Genomic DNA, 21,065 nt, shown 5'->3' with positions numbered 1-21,065 from the left:
CAAATAATATCAGAGTAAAATAAACACCTTAACAATATGATACCACACAGAAGTGCCACTGAAGTCAATGTGAAAATCTGTGTAAGAATTGGCCGGGCTTATTAAACAATACTTTTCTACTTTAGATGGTTCCGCTGGGAAATAACCTGGCTTCGGTTCACTCCAGTATTTATGCTGAAGGTCTATATTTTGCAGAATTGTCGGAGGCTCTATCAGATCACCTAATCTAAAAAGTCAACACTTGAAAATATAACGAAAATAACTGCAAAACTGAAATTTATGGAATCTTCTTATTTACACTGCGATACACTGGATTGATTATTAGGCTATTTTTTTAAATTATTAATGACAATAATTAACGAATTTTCTTTCTCAGAACATATGAAGCAAAATACCATTAATTTTTAGAAATTTTACAGAAAATTATTAACGAAGTAAAGTAAATCCGGCCATACAGGAGGGCTTAACATCTAACTACCCTTTGGACAACTTTACAATACATTTGTCATTCCATTATTAATTAAAAAGCCACAGTTTCTATTGGGATTCGAACCAAAAACTACTAGCATGGCAAATATGAGTCCGAGGCCCTAACCATTCGGCCACCTTAGACCCCTTCTAAGCTGGGCGCACACTAGTTGGTGGGGCGTCATGGGTCAGAATTGTGAAGGTCTTCACACTTTGCAGGAACTGCTCTAGGCCGTGTTGGTCGGATTTTCCCCTTCCACTCACCCCATCTGACCAGCGCTGCGGTTTAGTGTTGATTTTGCATTTACACGAGACAATAATTGTATACATAATGGATAATAGTGACGAGGAAATTATTTTTCTGGTCGTGGTCGTAGAATTGGAAGACGAGGAAGAAAGGCCGAAATAAAAACAAAAATGGGTCACGAAATAAACACCAAACTTGTTATGTTTGGAGAATACCACCATCTCTTCCCCGATTTATACCGGACCGTACAAAGTTCCTCAAATATTTCAGAATGTCTCCTCAGAAATTCTTCAAGCTTCTTGAACTCATCAAGCCTGACATCGAGCAACAAAACACGACATTTCGTCAAGCAATATCATGTGACGAAAGGCTCGCAACTTGTCTAAGGTAAGACACAAATACACAATTTTTGAAATAATTACAGTTTATATTTTATTAACATAGTTTAACTCGCAAATAAATAATGCAGTAACAAATAGCTCTAACAATTTATTTATAAAATCACAATTTATAATTTTTGCAAATGAAGTTGCAACTTTTAATTACCTTCCTGCTAACTGTATATCTTGGATTGGCATCAACTACACCTCAATTTGTTTTTATTCGTTTTCTTTAAAATCAATTGTTTGGTGTTAAGTTGGATGGGGATTGAATTGTTGTAGTTGATTGTTGAAGAGTGGTTTATGAATGAAGACTCTCATCAGGGTTGAGGTTATTCAAAGTGGTATAAGTAGATAAAGGGTTGAAATGTGATTGCTAAACAGAAATGATATTGGGGTTTGATGATGGAGCAGATGGTTGGGGAAAAGATTGACGAATGAACAACTGGGGAGCAGGATAGTTTGTCTGAAACGAAGGATTGCAGTATGGTACTGAAGCACATGATTGGGAAACAGATGGATCAATGGGGGATCACTGGGAGGATATTGTAAGTCGGAATTGGAGAGGCTGTTGGTAAACATTGTTTAATAGCCTCCAATTGAAAGATTTAGCAATTAAGTTGAATCTGTACATGAGGCGGAAGTATTAGAAGTATTTTGTTATATGATCATCCCTCGTCAGAGCTTGAGAGGATGAAACCAACTTTATACCCAAGTAATGTCATAGTATTTCCGATGTGGTACCAGGAACAGCTTTCTGTAATACAGTTGTATTTGATCCCAAAGAAAGAGGTGTATCTTTTTCACTTGGAACACCATGTTCTTAAATCCCCTCCCCTTGTATTGCCAACAGTGGTGTTCTAGTTTTTGATGTTTCTTTAACTGACGAGGCAGGTGATGAAGGCGAAAAGGGAAGGAACGTTAGTTATTTGTTCCTCATTTTTTTGAAGATAAGTAAGGGCTTAAAAACTGCATTTGAGATTCGAGTCGCCATTATTTTTCATCGCTTCTTGTCTGCTCTTTGTCCTTCTAGCATTAAAGGATTTTCTGAAGCTTTACCTTAATGACTTCCACATGATTTTGGAAAGACCCTGAAACACAGAACAAAGGTATTTACAATGTGCTGTTTGTTTTCTCCGTTCTTTCATACAATCTAGTGTGTATTCTTTACAAAATTACACTTAGCACATCATTCTGAAAAGAATTGCTCAGTAAAAGCTTGTGAGATGTCCCAGCCTATTTTCAGGACTATCCTGACTATTAATCAAAAATATATCTATAATACTGAAATTAAGGAAGTAATTAAGAAACTAAAATTTTTTGAAAATATAATAGACCTATTTAATAAGACAAATGGAAATGGAACTATTTACAATGAAAATTATCAATTTACTTTTCTAACCAGCACCAATATTAAAGAACAAATTGAAGGATAAAACCAAATTCGACCACACAGCCACATGAAATACTTGCTTTGTAAGTCGGCCCTGTAGGCACAATTCTAGCTCCAAGCAAGTCTTGTGCACATCTGAGGGCTGAGCCCCACTCGATCCTCAGGTAGGAGAGGACATTGTTGTTGTCCCTACGGTAGCCAGGCTGGCGCGTGACAAGCTTTTTCTATAATTTGTCTGGGAAAAATATATAGCTACCCTCCAAATTCTTGAAAAAAGGTTATGTTAGTAAAATTGAGTTTTTATGGCATTTAAGATTTTTATAAAATGTTTTTTTTTCCAGATTTTTGGCAACTGGTGGAACAATTGCATTCAGTTATAGACAAGGTGATTAGACAGTGCGTAAAACTGTGTATGAAACTTGTGATACCATCTGGGCAAAGCTGTCACAAGTATACATGGCTCCACTGGCAGAAAATAGAAGAAGAATTCACAGCTAGATGGAATTTTCCAAACTGCTTAGGTGCCCTCGACGGTAAAGCCTAGTACGCACTGGGATTCTTTGTCGCAGAGCTGCATCTGGGATTCTTTTTCTTGTGTCCAGAACACTGCGCGACAATGAAGCTTGAATCTGGTGTACTGTGTTTTAGTATTTTTTGAATTCCATCTTAAATTGGATTCTTAACTCAGTGTTGCTAAACATTGAGTCAGTGTGGACATGAATCAAACCTCTGGACCTCTCAACCATTCTTGCGCATTGTTTATTTTATTATTTTATTTTTTCACTTTCATTAAAATGTGGATTTCACTTTACAGTTGAAGATTTACAAATGAGGCGATGTTTGTAGGACCTTACCTTCGAGGAATACAAAGACAGGGGAAAGAAAGCAGACTCTGTGGCTGAGTTAGCCCAAAAATATTAAGTTAGGCTTGCATATGAGTCTCCACTTGCGAGGAAACGGAGAACAATTGCTAGCCGAAACTAGCACCCTAAAATTCGTCTCTTTTTTTTAAACGTGTGGTCCAACCATTTCCAAATGACATTCAAAGTCGACTGGACTCATCCAAATAAAATTTCGGAATCCCATTCCGTCTTCCAATCTCAGTGATAAGAATATCGTGCCCATGCTTATTAGACGATCCTTGAATATCTGCATCCACCAACGTGGTGGCTTTTTGTTAACTCTTTTTTTACTCCGTAGAGCACGGCCTCATTTTCGACATGGCTCAGACTCAAACTAGATGCGGACACAATTTCTGGACATTTAATGTGAGTAGGAACCATCTTTTTTAAAAAGGATTGAACTCCACACTCACCCCATCATTTATAATTTCTTTTGGCATATTGTCTAAACGTTTTCGTATATATCAGAGAAGACTTGAGATAAAATCCGAGCATGTAATTAAAGTTGTTCTGGTGGCTGCCTTCACAATTTCTTGAAATGGGATTAACCCTCGTTGCTTTGGGATGTCATGGAGGATGAAGAACCTTCTATTAACCCAGACTTTCGTACTCTACATGATACTTATTCCTTAGAAACATTCAAAGACTATTTCTCTACTCCAAATGGATCTCTAGAGTGGCAAACCCGTGTTGTTCGACAAGGAAGGTAGTATGATTTGATGTGATAGTATTATTTTAATATTAGTAAATATATATAGTGATAACAAATGTGTCTTCTTACCTGATGATTTCATTTCTTCATTTTCCCCTATTTCTTCCCAAGAGTTTTATCGCATGGTAGTTGGGGTCCTAGAGATCGTAAAGATGTTGTACTATTCAAAAAGCATAATAAGTTGCTCATCGTTGATATCAGCCTTATTTGAATAAAGATAATGTCTGCAGCAATTAGTAAAATGTTTTCAGTAACAACACAAACCAAACTATTATATTATTTAAAACAAATTCATTATTACAATTATTTTATGGAAATTGTTTTACTTACCTTGAAACAATGCTGCTACAGTTCCAAAAAGCAGAGTAAACAAAGAAACACGTTGCCACAAATAGGGCTTCCGAGGGCAGCCGAACATACCTGAACTCAACGATTTCCTCCCACCCCGGCGCACACTAGGACGGTAAGGCGGCCGCCCAGCTTCTGGAAGTCTGGCAACTTCTCCAGTGCGGCTCCACGCGTCCTACCGACCTAGTGTGTGGGGTTACATTTGTTTCAACATTTTTCTTGAGGTCGGTTTCGTGCTGCGCTGCCCCACCGACCTAATGTGCACCCAGCTTTAACGAATTTCAACATTAACCTTAGGGCACTGCAATTGGCACATATCCCTGACCCAATATGCAAACTGTTCATAGATTTTTGTGTGTTTACTGATTACTGATTTATATATGCTCAAATCTGTGCATACATAGAGAGTACAGAGTTGAGCCCTTTCACTTATCACAATCCACCAGCAATTACAACTTTTGTAATTTACAATTAATATTACAATTACAAGCAGACCTCGAGATTCACCTGCCTCGGGTGTTCGACACCTAGGTCATTTCAGCCCACAATGGAAAAAGTTACTACACCCAAATCCATTCACTCTCATTCAGAGTGTGAATGGGTTGTCTTTTTTATTTACATACCATTCACTCAGAGTGGCATAGTACTCAATATTCCTCCATCTCTTTCAAACCTATTATTACAACTAACCTATTAACTTAATTGAGAGTCAATAGGGTAATCAATTTTATCGACCTTCACACTAATAAATACATTCACACTCAATCACACTGTAGGTCATACAAATAGCAAAGCAATATACAATAAAATAACCCTGTTCCTCCAAGAATTGGAACAGGACGCTCAGATACTTGCTGCCGTGCTCAAGCACAATATCGGGTGACATTCCTATAGAACCAAGGAATTGCACTCTTCAATTAGTTGAGGCACATCAAGCAACTTTTCTCTGCATGCCAGACACATACATAAGCTTTGGATGAAGCTCCTGTCCTCTTCTCTGGCACAGATTCTTTAAGCACACTGGCCCTAACTGCCAGACAGATTACCAGCATAGGTCATGACACATAATGATTCTAGGAATGGAAAGGTGTCCAGTCACTACTGAGGTACCTGCTATGCATCAGGTACAATTGATGCTATGAGTGTCCAGCTAGGGCTCCTAAAAAGGAAAACCAACGAAGATGAGATAACTCGTCACTGGGCCTAGGGAGTGTGCAAGCCTGAACGAGTATCATTACTAGTCCAGAAAAGTGTAAATAACCATGAGTGTATGTTTTTTCCATCAGACAAAGAAAATATGTGAGTGCGAAGAGAGATTCTAGATCAAAATTTATACATAGTATTAAGTTAGGAATTATCAATAATGCGTTGTTGTCCATTATTCCTAATGAAGGTCTATTCACGTTTAGGTTAAATATGAAATATACATTCTTACATAAATTCTTTTCATATATGTCATTGATTCTAAGGGGAGGAAATACTCGATGCTCATTTTTACACCTGGGCCAACAGGATTCTGCTACAGATCTTAACACTAATAAAATAATACATATATGAAAAACTCACAGTGTAAACAACAAAATTCTAAAATATTCGAGATATTGTTTGTTAGTAAAATTAAAACAGATTATATTGTAATAACAGTAGTTACCTTGTTTTAGATACTTCAAGACTAATCATATTTAATGTTGATGTTCTTGGCTCACTTGTCAAATAATCTGTAAATTCTGAAAGTGAGAGCTTACGTTGACACTGTTTTTCAACATCAATCACCTCTACTTCAGCCACATCTTGTTCTGTGAATGAAAACAGTAAATATTGCTAATTGTAAAATAATTACAACAATTTCTACATACTCAACATGTTGCAGATGTCCAAAAACTTGGTTGTGTTTGGCACTTTAAGACCCAGGCCGTCATTATTAATGATCATAATTGGTCGGTTAAATCCATACTGACTGAAGTAGTCTTCATTCAAATCTTCTGCTTTCATAAAAAGCAAAAAGTCGTCAGTGCTAAGGATAAACAAATTGTTATGATCAACAAATTTGGTATTGTTAAAAAAATTAAAACATATTTTTCTTCATGGTATCAAGAAGTACTTATCAAGTAGTAAGAATAATGCAACATTATTCTTTTTTATTACAAAAATATACATTTTTTATGATAAAAATATACATATATCTCGTTGTTTCACTTTTTTTTTTTTTTTTAATTCAAGGATTTGCAACTACCTTCCAGGGGTTTATCCGAAAAGTTCATAGGGAAATTTACATAAAATACAAATGTACCTTTACTAAAACTCTCTGTGGCCATTTCATTTGTCGCCGAGAATCAAATAGATTACACGACATTTGAAAAATGGCAAAAAGGAGGGAAAATTCAAAAGGTAGGGTTGAGATAGGAAGTTAGTGTCCGAGTGGATCGAGGTCACAATAGCTCAAGTGGTTGAGCAGCGGCGTATCTAGCCGAAGATCGTGGGTTCGAATCCCACTCGTGACACTGACTTTTTTATCTCAACTAAAAACCTTAATTGATTGAAATTATTTATTTATTTTTTCTTAGACGTTTGGGATGGATTAGGTTAAATAAGAAATGGTTATGGTTATGTTAGATTAAGTAAGAAGAGTTAGGGTTAGGTTATGTAAGGAATGATAAGGTTAGGTTAAGTAAGAAGAGTTAGGGTTAGGTTATGTAAGGATTGGTTAGGTTTAGGTTAAGTAAGGAATGATAAGGTTAGGTTTTCAAGAAATGGTAGTTAGGTTAGGTTAAGTAAGGAATTGTAAGGATTAAGTTTAGTAAGGAACAGTTGGGGTTAGGTTACATAAGGAATGGTTAGGTTAGGTGCAACAAAGAATGATAAGGTTATATTATGCAAGAAATGGTTAGAGTTAGGTTAGGATAAGTAAGAAAGAGTTAGGTTAAGTAAGGAATTGTTTAATACCTAGCTTTTTAAAGATCGTCAAAAATGGTCTGGCAATATCGAATCTTTTAGCAATCTTTATTGTTTATTTTCTGCTAACAGCTTTAATATTTTTGATATCAACCGTTTAAATTTGACCAGATTGGGGACAGTCTTTACAGTTGAATACCCCAAACCTGATCCATGAAAACCACTTTTGAACTGTGCTGTCAGCTAACCACGAATGTGTGCAAGTGAATTAATTAGCTTTCTCATCAATTTTGTTTGTATTAGATAAAATAAAAACATAATTTCAAAATCTCTATGACTTTCCGGACAACCCAATACATACATATATGATAAATATGTACAAGAGCCAACACTGAAAATGGCAACATGCCAAAACATCTGACGGGCCAAAATGATCAATAATGACCAAATTTCAATTTAAAGAGATTCTAGATGGTATATATTTGCTTCAATACAAAATTTCCATTAAAAAATAAAATAAATTAGTAAAATGGTTTTGTGGTAGAATAATAGAATAATTCACCTTCTAAATGTTCTCTGCTGGAGTTCTTTAATAAATTCCGAAGTTCCTGTAATTGTTGGGCCGATTTCATTTCTTACTGGTGGTAGGTAATAATCCATTCCTATAAAAGAAAAAAATGCATATATATGAGCTGAAAAAGAAGCATCGGCTCATTTTGATATACCTTTAATAGTATGCATTTTCAAGCAAAGTAGAGTTAATCCCCTACTTGATATCAAATCAATATGGAGAACCTGAAATATACACCAATTAGTATCTAGTTGTTCAAATTTGTACTGAATTTTTTCCTCATAAATGAAAAAATCTATGCAAAAATTTTCATTGTTTACAATAATTTAAAAAAAATTAAAGTAAATGAATATATAGCAACACACACAAAGGATACATTGTTTCTCTTGAGTATCTCATTAACAATTGTTCCATTATCCCTTCCCACCCCCCTGATCAAATGAAACTTGGCATATCTTTACCAATATTATGCAGGTCATTCACAGGATATCATCTGGATTTCTGAACTATTGTACGAGTATGTTGGCAACGTCCTCCCTCCGACTCACATCTTCCCCTAAAGTGAAATCCTTTAAACTCATTCAAATTATAACTGTTTAAATTTTTAAAACTATTTGGTGTACCCACCTAAATATATTTGAGGAAGAAATGAACTCGCAGGGCTTACATTTGCTTGACATTTTCCTCTCTTAAAATAAAATATAAAATTAATTTTTTCATTTAATCTTTAGATCAAATAAAAACTTGCAGTACAACTTTCAACTTATTAAATCATGCTGATTATCCCTTGTGCACCTATAATGAACTTTCTAGGATTCGTCAATTACTTTTACATTTGAAGCTTTGAAAAATACTAATTAAAAAGATATCTTAGAATTAAGTAGAGCTAGTGAAAGTTTTGAAATAAATCTAGAAAATGTGATATTTAATGAAGTCATAATTGTTAGAAGCAAAGCAGGGTCGAGCTGTTGTTTTCCGGATTGGCATTTGCCACTCTAGCAGTTCTGAGTTCGAATCCTGGCATACCCTTGTTATTTTTAATTGTGAACAATTTTAAAAATAAATATTATAAAGTGAATTGACCCCCCCCTCCCCCTGTTAGTTATATGTTAAGGTCTTCTTTATTCCAGGAATTATGTTACAATTTACTTAATAAAAAAAATAAATATTTTGGCATGTACATTAGAAGAAAACCTTAACAATAAAATTGATTCATTTGAGCTGCAACAATGTAAAATTCAATTTTACACTACAGAATAGAAAGTTGAATCCGATGCAATTTAATGTTTATTTTAATTTAATATTTTTTCAATTTTTGTATTCTTTTGTTATATACTTTCCCCCATTTGAATATTTTGGGCCTGTTTTGTTATGTGGTATTAAATTAATGAAAACAAAATTTGGCTTTTTTATCCTGGCACACAGAGCAACATCTTTTGTTCAGTTCTATATATTAAATATTTATAGCATTAAAATCTTTATATCTTTATTTTTCAGTATAATATTCGGTATATTAGCTTGTTTTACTATAGCCACATTTTTTTTTTTTTTTTTTTTTTTTTTTTTTTTTTTTTTTTTTTTTTTTTTTTTTTTTTTTTTTGTGGTCTTTCTGCAGAGGGGTGTTAAAACATTAAATTGGGCCATCTGACTCATTGACCATACTAGCAGTTCTGGGTACGAATCCTGGTACTTTGAAAGTTTATATGAGAATAATTTGATAAAAAAGATTTTGATAAGTGGTTCCTCACAGAGGGGTTCCCTTCAGTGCCTCTGCTGTCACTTTAGGCGGCTCGTCTGGGTGGCATGGAAGTGTGAATGCGGTGCCTGCACTGGAAACAAGCTCCTCGCAATAAAGAAAGATGTTAAGAAATGGGAATCCTCTTCCAGACCTTCCCAAAAATAAGAAACCCTCCTAACCCGGGTTCGAATTGGCCACTCCCGACTCACGTTTCCTCCTTAAAAAAACCCTAAACCTATATGTCCACTCTGTAAAACTACTATCACAATATCCCACTTCCTAATAGACTGTCCTATATACACCTCTACAAGAACCCTCCACCAAATCCCCAAAAACCTCCAATCCATACTAAGCAACAACTCAACATCAATAAAAAAAAATTTTAATTTCTTAACAGACATCCAACTAATAGATAAAATTTAATATCCCATCCCCTCAACTCTTGTTTCCTTTGCTGGTTCCCCGTGTAGGCGGTACAGCAAGGCTGACTTCTGGGGATGCCCGTGCGGGGCCTTGGGCTGGATTGAGGGGTGCCTCCCCGGACTCAAGAGATCAAGGAATCTCCAGCGAGCTTGAAGGAGGACTAGACACCGACCCCTCCTCGATAAAGCCCTGTGCACAATATTAAGATTAAAAGCATCAGCCGCGAGAGATCCGTGGGGTTCCGTTCTTTCCAAGCCTAGGGCTGCCACTGCTCCAGGGTTTGTGGGGGCTTCGCTCTGATGGGGCCGGGCTGCACCGTTAACTAGTATAAATTCAAGGCTTAATGACAAATAAGGTCACAGCCATTATTAATAAGAAAAAAAATCATTTGTTTGTAATACAGAGTTTTACAATTTACAGACAGGACAGGAGATAATGTAATAAAAAATAATAACGTAGGCCAAAGCTATTTGTAATTGATATTATCATAGAAACATTGCTAAAGGTTTATCTATATGCAGTGTTTATCAATATATTGGGTTGTCCGGAAAATAATGCAGGATTTTGGTATTAAACAAAAAAAAAGAAACTAGTTACTTTAAAGCAATGTTCTTTAATCAAAATAATTTCCCATACTCTCAATACATTTCTCCCAACGTGTTGGTAACTTATTAATTCCGTCTGAGTAGAATTCAGAATTTTTAGAATTGATAAAGTCAATAAATGCATTTTCCAGTTCCGTTTGATTTTTGAATATTATGTGTTGTAAGTAGTGGTCCAGGTGTCTAAAAAAATGGTAGTCAGAGAGAGAGAGAGAGAGAGATGTTGTAAGTAGTGGTCCAGGTGTCTAAAAAAATGGTAGTCAGTAGGCGAGAGGTCCGGAGAGTAGGGTGGGTGAGGCAAAGTTTCATAGCCAAGCTCCAATAATTTTTGTGACGTTACACGTGACACATGTGGTCGAGCGTTGTCATGCAACAAAATGGGCCCTTTCCGATTGACCAAAGAGGGCTTTATTACTGCCAATTTCTGATGCATGGTATTAATTTGGTTACAGTATGATTCAGCATTGATGGTTTCGCCAGGATTTAAGAAGCTGTAGTGTATTAAACCAAATGAAGCCCACCATACCGTAACCATTACCTTTTTTTGATGAGTTGGGGGCTTTGGAAAATGTATTGGAGCTTCTCCTTTGTCGAGCCACTGTCCAGAACGTCTAGTGTTATCGTAGAGAATCCACTTTTCGTCACATGTAACAATTCTGGCCAGAAATGGGTCATTTTTGTTTCGACAAAGAAGTGATGCACAAACATCAAAGCGCTGATTTTTTGGCGATCGTTTAATGAGTGTGGAACCCAATTTTCGAGTTTTTTCACTTTTCCAATCGCCTTGAGGTGGTCAGCGACGGTCGTTTTACTGACTTTGAGTTGCTCTGCAAGTTCTCGAACAGTTGTTTTGGGGTTTTCTTCCACCACTGATCGCAGAACATCATCATTAAGAGAGGAAGGCCTTCCACGACCTTCTTCATCTTCAAGGCTGAAATCTCCCTCCCGAAATTTTTTAAACCACCTTTGCACAGTGCACTCATTAACACAACCCTCGCCCCAGACTTGGTTAATGTTTCTAGCCGTTTGGGCTCCGCTTCGGCCGAGTTTAAACTCGTAAAAGAAAATCGTACGAAATTCTCGCTTTGACATTATAAGGATGACTGAATTATTTCCAAGTAGCGGAATGCTACAGAGGTAAACAAACAATATCATTTGGAAGAGGATTAATAAGTGTTGACATTCATACAAATGAGTAATCCTGTAAACGTAAACAGAATATTTTATATAGATTTTTTTTAATGAAAACTTAAAATCCTGCATTATTTTCCGGACAACCCGATAGTTTTTTTTTAAAACACCGATGGCTTTTTTATTTGAGGATTAAAATTTTTAATTTATAAATCATAAAATGACGATTGGTGTAGAACAAATCAAACCAAAGGGCTTAATATAATACAAGAATTGTCTAAGTTGTTTACAGATAATAATGATGTCAGGGGAGAAATGTGATTCAATATAGTAGCTATTTAGGAAATGAAATGTAACAGAAAAAAAAGGAATATTTCAATTGTGTATTCTCTGAAACAAATTTAGCACCTGCCCTAATAAAATTTTAACACTGCTCAATGGCTCCATTACATATATGACGCTTGACTAGTGATAAGTGTGGAAAATTTCAGGAGTTTCTAATCACCACATGCTACAAAAAATTCCTATAAACCCTTGTCTAAATCTCAATGGTAATGAAGTAATTTCATGTTTTGGGTTATTTTTATTTTTCAACTTAGGTCCACTAAATTGCTTATCAATTGCAGAAATTCTGACTGTAGAAAAATCTGGTTTGTGCCACCTGAAAATGTTAAATTTGCTGTAAGAAAACTTATTTACATTGCAGAATTGATGAAAAAATTTTGCACAAAAAATTCAGAAAAAACAAAAATGTTGAAATTTGGAATTTGTTGAAAATGTTGGATTGGTTGCTGTTAATAACTACAAACTCCTGGAGCTTTGCGAATTCCCTCAAAATTTCTCCATTCTATTAGCATCCAGCAGTACACCAACCTTTAATAAGGCGCTAATGGAAGGCCTAATGGAAGGAATACGCAGGCTTTGGTCTAAAAGTAACTGTCTGTGTGCGAACCTCACTTGGCCTATTCTAAATCAAGTGAGGATGGCTCTTCTACAAGTCAGGTCATCCAAGGGCCACCTATTTCATGGTGCTATTGATACACAAGATCTTTTCTGCTGGGCGCATCGATACTACCAATTTCTTTTAATCGTGTTGTCACCCTTTTAACATCAGGGGGCTTGATCGCGGTGGTTAAGTCCTTATGCTGGGGCAACATTACCTCCAGACCTATGTGTCTGGGTACCTAGACAACCACCGTTTTGCCAAGATTCTCCAGTACATTGTATCTCTCCAACAAGAGCAAAATGAGAGGGTCAATAGAAAAGTAGCCAAAAACAGCATAACCACACTGAGGGAGTTGGTGCAAAAAGGCAAGCAGAGTCACCATTGTTTTAAATCACCCCAAACACGAGCCAAATCGCATACAGTTATGCCATGTGAACTCACCCTCGTGATTCACAGCACAAGCCACACCCTTGCCAGTATTATAATTAATATAATATGAGGAATGTGTGGTGTTTAGTGACCATTAGCCAATAATTATTTGGAGGTCGTGAGGTGCAGTTTGGTGTGATGTATGTTTTAGAAAAACATTTTCTTTATCATGCCAAAGTCACATGATCTTTCTTGTGTGTCGTGTTGAGAGTGCCCACACGACACACAAGAATGACACATCTACACAGAAAACAAACACTTGGAGCCCTAAAGATGATCTCAATAAAGATCGAAACATTGGCATGTTAAAGAAAATGTTTTTCTAAAACCTACGTCACACCAGACGGCACCTCACGATCTCCAAATAATCAATACCAGAAATATAAATTCATAATATACAATTTAATTTTATATCAAAACAAAAATTATGTAGTGAACTTTTTTTTTGCAGCCATGTAATTCAGTTCTTTCTTAGAAATTAATTAATTCCAAATATTATTTTAAACTGACATTCTTCTCGAGGTCTGCAGAATGATTAACCTAAATCATGGTTTCCGATCATTTTGGATGGCCTGCAACTGTGGACTCACTGGTTTGGTCTGTCAGATGCATTCAGCACATCTCACGGTTAGCCAGGGTTATAAACAGGGGAGGAAAAATGCTTTACATTTATGAGAATTGTGTGAAACGCGCAACTGACAGGAAAAAAAACCCTGGATAGATCAAAATTATCTAAACTAATGTAAATAGTACTATTATATTATTATTACTCTCACATAATAAAGTTAACTTCGATTATTCTATTATCTTTGTTTTTGGATAAATACAGGAAGGCTTAACGTCTAACTATCCTTGTGGTTACAGTAGATGATGGGGTTTGGTCTGCGAGTTGGCGAACTCATGCTGAACCGGCACACGGGCACTACAGGGTCTGTCTTCACTCGCGGGTTTTTTGTTTGAGTTATTCAAACGCGTTTCGGCATTACGCCATCTTCAGTGAAAAATAAAAAAAAAAATGAAAAAGTTTTTCACTGAAGATGGCGTAATGCCGAAACGCGTTTGAATAACTCAAACAAAAAACCCGCGAGTGAAGACAGACCCAGTAGTGCCCGTGTGCCGGTTCAACATGTATCCTTGTGGTTGTTCCACTTCACAAAACCTTTTTTTATCAAATTAGTCTTAAATAAAAGTCCAAAGTGCCAGAATTTGAACCCAGAACCGCTAGAATGGCAAATATGAGTCAGAGATATAAAAACTTACTGTTTCAATACCCCTATGCAGAAAGAAAAAAAAAAAATTGGCTATAGGAAAACAAGCTAATACTGAGTATTGTAAAATAAAGATGTAAGGATTTTAATGCTATAAATATTTAATATTCCCGAACTGAACAAAAGCCATTACTAAGAGGGCCAGGTTCCAGGGTAAAATATAATAATGGTGTATTTTAATATCACATACCTAAAATAATCAAATGGGTGGAAAGTATATAAAAATAGTATAAATATATGTATTAAAAAAAAGAAAATTAAATTAAACTAAATATTCAATCAAATCGGATTTCAATTAACTGCTTTAAAGCGTGAAATTGCATTTCACAGATGTACCAACTCAATGACGAATTGATTTATTTTCATCTACTGACATTAAAATAATAATTAGCTTTTTGCATTAAAATCTTTGAAATGTTATTTTTTTTGGGGGGGGGAGGGCTACGGACACACAATCATTCAATTGAAAAATTACATATTATTATATTAATATATACACATATACACTTGTGTATGTGAGGAAACACCTCCGTTTCATTTATGAATACAGACAATTCAATAAATGATATAATACCAAGCAATTGTCTTGCCTGCCTGAGCACTTTCATTATATCAGGTCATGTCTACTCACTCCTTCTAAAGCTGCTCTCACATTGGAACCGACTACGTCTGATTTTTCAGACTTAATCATGCGTATACATCTGTCTAGTTTTGAGACTCGACAAAGCTGGGATTTTTGTGTTCGACCTAAGGCCTCACTTCTAATCTAATAATAGAATTTTCATTTAATGAAGCTTACATAATCTTTTTACAAAACTGAAACTCAATATAAATTATTTCTTTTTGAAAAAGTACACAAAAAATGTTTGCACATTTCGAATGTAATTAGTGTAGTTATCTTCCTGTTGGTCCCATAATTATATCCTCCCCTGGACACGATTTTTTTTTATCAGTCCATATACAGCAGGCCAGGACCTTTTCACACGGTTTGCAGTAAAAAACTATTTTGGATCTATTTGCTTCTTGCAATATGTCTGACCAACAAAATGGGCACAATAGACGAGGTTGTGGACATGTGTTTGGATCGTTTGCCCATTTTCAAGGGAATTTCCACTTTTTGCAGATTTCTGGTCCCATAGATAGCGAGGTCTTACACTCTTTGATCATCAGGTTTTTTCGTGAGTGGCCATGGACACAAAAAAAGTAATTCTTTGAATTCATTGAAATTAGTTTTAAAATTCATACAAAACTTATTCGTTAAAAAATCATTTCAAATGCATGCCAATCAAAATGCAAACTACGGATGTTCAGTGTGAGAGCTCGCATTAGATAATTAAGTTGTCCATAATCACAGTCGGATCTAGTCAGTTTGAGTGTGAGACGAGCCTAAGCCAAGACCACTCTTCGATCAAATATGGCTCACTGAGCAACCTTTTCAACAAACGGGCACCTGTGCGAATTTCGATCTAAAAGCCATGTGCCTGACAGGTATGGCTTATCCTCAATCAAGTCAAATCTTCAACTTGCAGCCTACCAATAAATAGTTACAATTTTATTTTCATTTGAGCAATCATAAATATGTACAAAAGTAATGAAGATTCGCCGGCAAAATTTTCAGGGTAACCTGCCAAAATTGGATCTACATGGAAAGAACAAAGCACTTTTTGTTTAGTATGGTAACATTCTAACAGGAAAATCATCCAGTCAAATAAAAAACTTGTAAGTTTATCCCTGTCTTAGAATAAGTTAAGAATATTTGTTAAAATATGTTTGAACTAGTTGTAAGGAATTCCAAACATAACTACGTTGCTATAAATCTGACAGGTCACCCACTCAGTAGTGAGTAAAGAGATGTTACCTACAAACCTGGAAATGCGCCAAATGAGTTGTCTGTCCAATAAATAATGGAAGTCGAGGAGCCATTTAGTCTGGAAAGGTCAACGCAGACACAGTTCATCCAACTGTGGGACACCATAAATTTGGGGTCAGGTCTGCCGGGTGGGCGTTGTACACTCTTCGCCGGAAGTTGATTGACATGGGACCAGGAGGCTGTATAATGGAAACTCCTGAGGATTACGAGTTATTGTATGGCTAACACTTGCAAGAAGGAAGTTGACTATCGGGCCCAGCAGTTTTTCTTGGTTGGGAAACTGGTATAAAAGGGGATGATTTGAAAAGAAAAGTCAGTAGCTCACATAGTCAATAGAAGTCAAGCAGTTACACTCAGTTAGAGACTCAACCAGCAAAGACCTATTGATTGCGATTCGTCGAATAGTCAATTGTCAAAGCAGGAAACTGCCGAAAGAAGATCCTGGACCAGGCTTAAGTATGTGGAAACTAATTTTGAGAAGCACTCTTTGTGAACAAGCTCATGACATGTATGCAGGTCATCCGTCTGCCGGGTTGGGCTAGTTAGGCCACTCACCATCACTGAATTTATGAATATAAAAACACCTTATTAAAAAATGTCAAAAGACTTCTGCATCTAAGCTAATCTATTCAACAGGGAGTGAAGGGATGACGTTGAGTACTGTGTACCATTCTGTGACTGCGAGCACGTTGAAAGCCATGACAGTATTCACTGTTCAGGGAACCGGGTGCACCGGAAAAGTCACTTTGTGGTGGCCATTGTAGCAGTGGGGACAAGAGGATGCATATCTTCGTGTATGAAAAATATGCTCGAGTAACTCAGCATTAAGGACTTGCCGAGGTTGCTCCTCACCCTCTCCCTTACAGCCTTGAGGTCGTCACCTTTTAGCCGCCAATCCAGCCAAAGAACCCACTACAAGTATGGACATGAGGCATGGGCGATAAGGATGAAGTAGGCGAGCCAGCACTACAGAATATAAACCCAATCAGAGGTCAGAAAGAGGTTATAGTGTTGTAAAATAATCAAGGGGAAAAATAGAGATGCCTTGTTAAAAAAAGGTCAAAAGACTTATGAGTCAAAACTAATCCATTCAACTGGGAGTGAAAGGGTTGATGTTGAGTGTTGGTCAGTGAGTCGATGGATTCATGGATTATTGTGTTCTTCGCACGCAGGTTTGTTGAACAACATCTTCAGTGAGGAAGTTCCTCCCCAGTGAGTGAAAGTGTTGTAACGTTGACTCGAACTTTAACAGATAGTAAACGGTGTGAAATTTGTTCTATATCGGTTGGAAATCCGACAAAAGCCAACTGTGATTGTGAGTGGGTACGACTTTACCTATACTTCATAATTTAGTCGGAACCGAAGGGTATTTTTCTCCCAATACAAGATTAATTTTGTTTTTAAACTAGGACTACACAACAAAGAGGCCAAATAAGACAAGGAAGGGTATGAAAAAGAGGGAAGGACGCAAGTAAAATAAAATAAAACAATCACGACTTTTTATGTTATAAAAAGTTTTTAACAGATTGAAATTCTTTGAATAAGGGTCTCATAGTGAAAATTAAGTTCAAACAAAGTCATTTCCGTACCGTCATCAAGACAGGTACTGGTATGAAAAAACAGTCGAAACTTTCAAGTTGTGTTTGGCTAATTCTAAAAGTCAAAAACTTGGCATGGTTTAAGTATCGACCCAATCCCAAATCCTGGCACCTATGGTTTTGAACATTTTAAAATAAACCGAGACTATATTACTTACATTAGAGCTTCAAAAATTTTTTTTTCGGCCGCAGTCTTTCCTATGGTTTATGCCGATGTAAATTCAACTTCATGAATATTTCGATCCGGGAGAAAAAAGCAGAAAAAGACGCACTTTAAAAAAATATATACTAAGAAAAATACTGCTTTAATATTAAGTATAACGTCCGTTTTATGTTTGGAGCTTCGGAACTTAATCGTGGAAAAGACATACAGTTACTCTTAGACACTCTAACCGTTTCTAAAGATAAAAGAATTCGTCTGTGTTTTTCTTGACGTCATAAACACTTAAAACGGTGAGTTTATCAATTGACCCCTCTCTCATTTAAAATATAATGAATTTTTTAATTTTCATTCCATCATTTTGGCACAGTTTAGTTTTAAAATTATTTCTTCCAGTTGATATTTGAACAAAAAACCTTTTTTCGAGGTATGTACTCACCATAACTCGATACAAGTGTGATACGCTATAATTGCGAAAGTTTCATGAACAAAATTTAGACTTCCCGATAAAATTGTCGAGAAACATTACGTTCAAATAGTATTCCTCTCTCTCAGGGAGAGAGTGATTGACAGCGAGAGTAAGAGGGTGAAAAGAAAAGGAATGAAAAACTGAAAGAGAGAGAGAGAGAGAGAGAGAGAGAGAGAGAGAGAGAGAGAGAGACTTAATACTTTTATTTATTAAGTGTTACAACATAGGACATGTATAGAGAAAGGATAGAGAGTGAGAGAAAGACAAAGTAAAAGAGAGAGAAAAAGAAAAGAGAGTGAGAGAATGAGAGAAAGAATAGGTAGATAGATAGACAGACAGATAGATTGAGAGAGAGGAGGCGAGAGAGAGAGAGAGAGAGAGAGAGAGAGAGAGAGAGAGAGAGAGAGAGAGAGTGCGAACGTGAAAATGTGACATATTTAATTTTTTATTCTCTAGTTTATTTTAAACTCTTTTAACTCTAATAGAATTCTTATAAAATTTTAGGTGTTCAGCAGGTGAGCTGCAATTTAAATTCGGTAATAAAAATACCATTAAATGACGAAAATGCAATTTTTTCTTAAATTCACAATTTGAAATTAGCCAAACACCTTAATCCATTTTCAGAATGTTTAAACAGATGTTTTTTTCTTAATTTTCATAAACTTTTAAGGACTTGAAACTATAGCAACAACTCTAGCACGATATTTAAAAAAAGTCATATTTATTGAGAAGTTAAAAAAAAGCTTTTAAAACTGTTCGAATTTTTTTGGTTAAATTTTATTCTAATTTTGGCGAACAGGAGTAGAAAAAAGGACTTTCGTGACGTCGACTGCATTGGACTTCAAAAAAACTCTGATGTTATCAGTAAAGGTTGTCGGCTCCCTTAGCAGGTGATACACGTGTGTTTGTCTCTGACAAGTTTTTTTTTTTTTTAATATATTAACATTAAGCTCATTAAAATGTTTTTTAAGGACTGAGCTTATGGCACAGAGTGGGAAATTGTTTCGTTTCAATAATTTAATAAGAAACAGACGGAGGATAATGACGAGCCCATTCAGCCTGGCCAAAGCTGAAGACGATTTAGAAAAGAATCCGTTTTTCGAAAAATACGCGTCCAAAATCCAAAAGTTGCGCGTCACCGATCCTCATGTTTTTGAACAGAAGTTAAAAGAATTCGAGGGTCGTAAAAAGCAATTGAAGGAAAAGCTCAAACCTCCCAACTTGCAGAAAAATGTGGAAGAGTCGAAAGCCAAAGAGAAAAAAGGATACAAGAACAAAACCTTAGACAGCATAATGAACGTTGATAAGTTAAAAGGGAAGAGCAAAGAAGAGGTGGACCATATATGGAAAGAGTACTACAAGTCCAAAGAGGACGTCGTTTTCGCCACAATGTCCAAAGAACTCTATAACAAGTTTGCGTCTAAGTGTAAAGAATGTCCGACATTTGTCGTCCCTCTTCCCAGGGGGGAAGGCTACGAATTCTTCATGTCGCAGTACGAAGACAACGGGTTACACTTCGCCTCATTGGCCCAGTACAAACTTCACAAAGAGAGCTGCCCCGAATGCCTCTGTCTGACTTACTTCCCCGAACTACCTCAAGACATTGTCCTCATGCTGGGGGAATACGATAACAAAATACTTTCCAGCCTCGAAGCCAGCTGCATCGTCAACGTAGTGCAGTATTTCTACGGTAGCGATGATAAATACCAAATAGTCAAACATTTTAACAAAGATCCAAAGACATTCGACTACAACGTTCTTATCACCGCAATGGGAAATATGTCGTTAAATGAAAAATAATTTCAAAATTTGTACTATGTAGTTTGTTACCAATTATATCTGTTGAATTCAAAGCTTTGTCTACTTTTTGTTCTTGATTTAATTCAATTAAGCATTCTATTAGCTAAGATTAGGATTAAGGTTAAAATTAATTAAGGTTTTTAGTTGAGATAAAAAAGTCAATGGCACGAGCGGGATTCGAACCCACGATCTTTGGCTTGATACGCCGCTGCTCTACCACTTGAGCTATCGTGACCTTGAGGTCGTGGGTTCGAATCCCGCTCGTGCCATTGACTTTTTTATCTCAACTAAAAACCTTAATTAATTGTAATATATTAATTGGTCAAGCGGAAATTAGTGAAATTAAGATTAAAGTAGGAGTCGTTATCTTTATGAACTGTGCACTGCGACCAATAGTGGTCTATAGTGCATCTCCATTGTGCAGAGCTTTTTCAAAGACTCTCGTCAGTATCCTTGAAGTCCAGGCTTTTCCACTTAGCTTACGTACTAACAGAGGACATGTTCCTCTTCTTACTGGCAACCGTACAGACTTGTTTCTGCCCCTAGGAGAATATATACCTCTGGAGTCAGCAGTTTAACTATTAGTCCTAACACAGACTATATTTAGTAGTTCCGCTTATTTATTTATTACATGGACACATGTGCTTAATTTACAAAAATCCTTTATATAATATGAATTTAAAAACAAGGAATTATAAAGGGAAAACACTATATAAAA

The 21,065-nt window shown here is 36.1% G+C and overlaps 2 protein-coding genes across 9 annotated transcripts in view; one reads left to right on the top strand and one right to left on the bottom strand.

Annotated features, from left to right (window-relative positions):
* The window catches only part of LOC106664092 (lysine-specific demethylase phf2-like), a 34,510-nt gene extending 16,210 nt beyond the window's left edge, over positions 1-18,300 (bottom strand). For 6 of the 8 annotated variants that reach the window (XM_014389490.2, XM_014389487.2, XM_014389494.2 and 3 more), the window contains exons 1-8: positions 18,077-18,300; positions 8,541-8,601; positions 8,375-8,469; positions 8,068-8,137; positions 7,905-8,004; positions 6,307-6,464; positions 6,102-6,246; positions 28-226 (exon numbers count right to left, since the gene is read on the bottom strand). In XM_014389490.2, the coding sequence (XP_014244976.1) occupies positions 28-226; positions 6,102-6,246; positions 6,307-6,464; positions 7,905-8,004; positions 8,068-8,137; positions 8,375-8,392 (690 nt within the window). In that variant the 5' untranslated portion in view covers positions 8,393-8,469; positions 8,541-8,601; positions 18,077-18,300. Of the gene's footprint in view, positions 1-27; positions 227-6,101; positions 6,247-6,306; positions 6,465-7,904; positions 8,005-8,067; positions 8,138-8,374; positions 8,483-8,540; positions 8,602-18,076 lie in introns of all 8 variants that reach the window. The other 2 variants (XM_014389489.2, XM_014389493.2) reach the window with 2 other exon arrangements.
* A 925-nt stretch (positions 18,301-19,225) lies between these two features.
* On the top strand, positions 19,226-20,400 carry LOC106664158 (ATP synthase mitochondrial F1 complex assembly factor 1). The gene is made up of 2 exons (XM_014389611.2): positions 19,226-19,437; positions 19,519-20,400. The coding sequence occupies exons 1-2, from the start codon at positions 19,403-19,405 to the stop codon at positions 20,345-20,347; spliced, it is 864 nt and encodes a 287-aa protein (XP_014245097.1). The 5' UTR covers positions 19,226-19,402; the 3' UTR covers positions 20,348-20,400.
* Positions 20,401-21,065: the final 665 nt, after the last annotated feature.

The sequence above is a fragment of the Cimex lectularius genome, unplaced genomic scaffold, assembly GCF_000648675.2.
Source record: "Cimex lectularius strain Harlan isolate CLEC.00 unplaced genomic scaffold, Clec_2.1 scaffold270, whole genome shotgun sequence".
Taxonomy (NCBI): domain Eukaryota; kingdom Metazoa; phylum Arthropoda; class Insecta; order Hemiptera; family Cimicidae; genus Cimex; species Cimex lectularius.
This window is presented reverse-complemented; position numbering and strand designations above follow the sequence as displayed.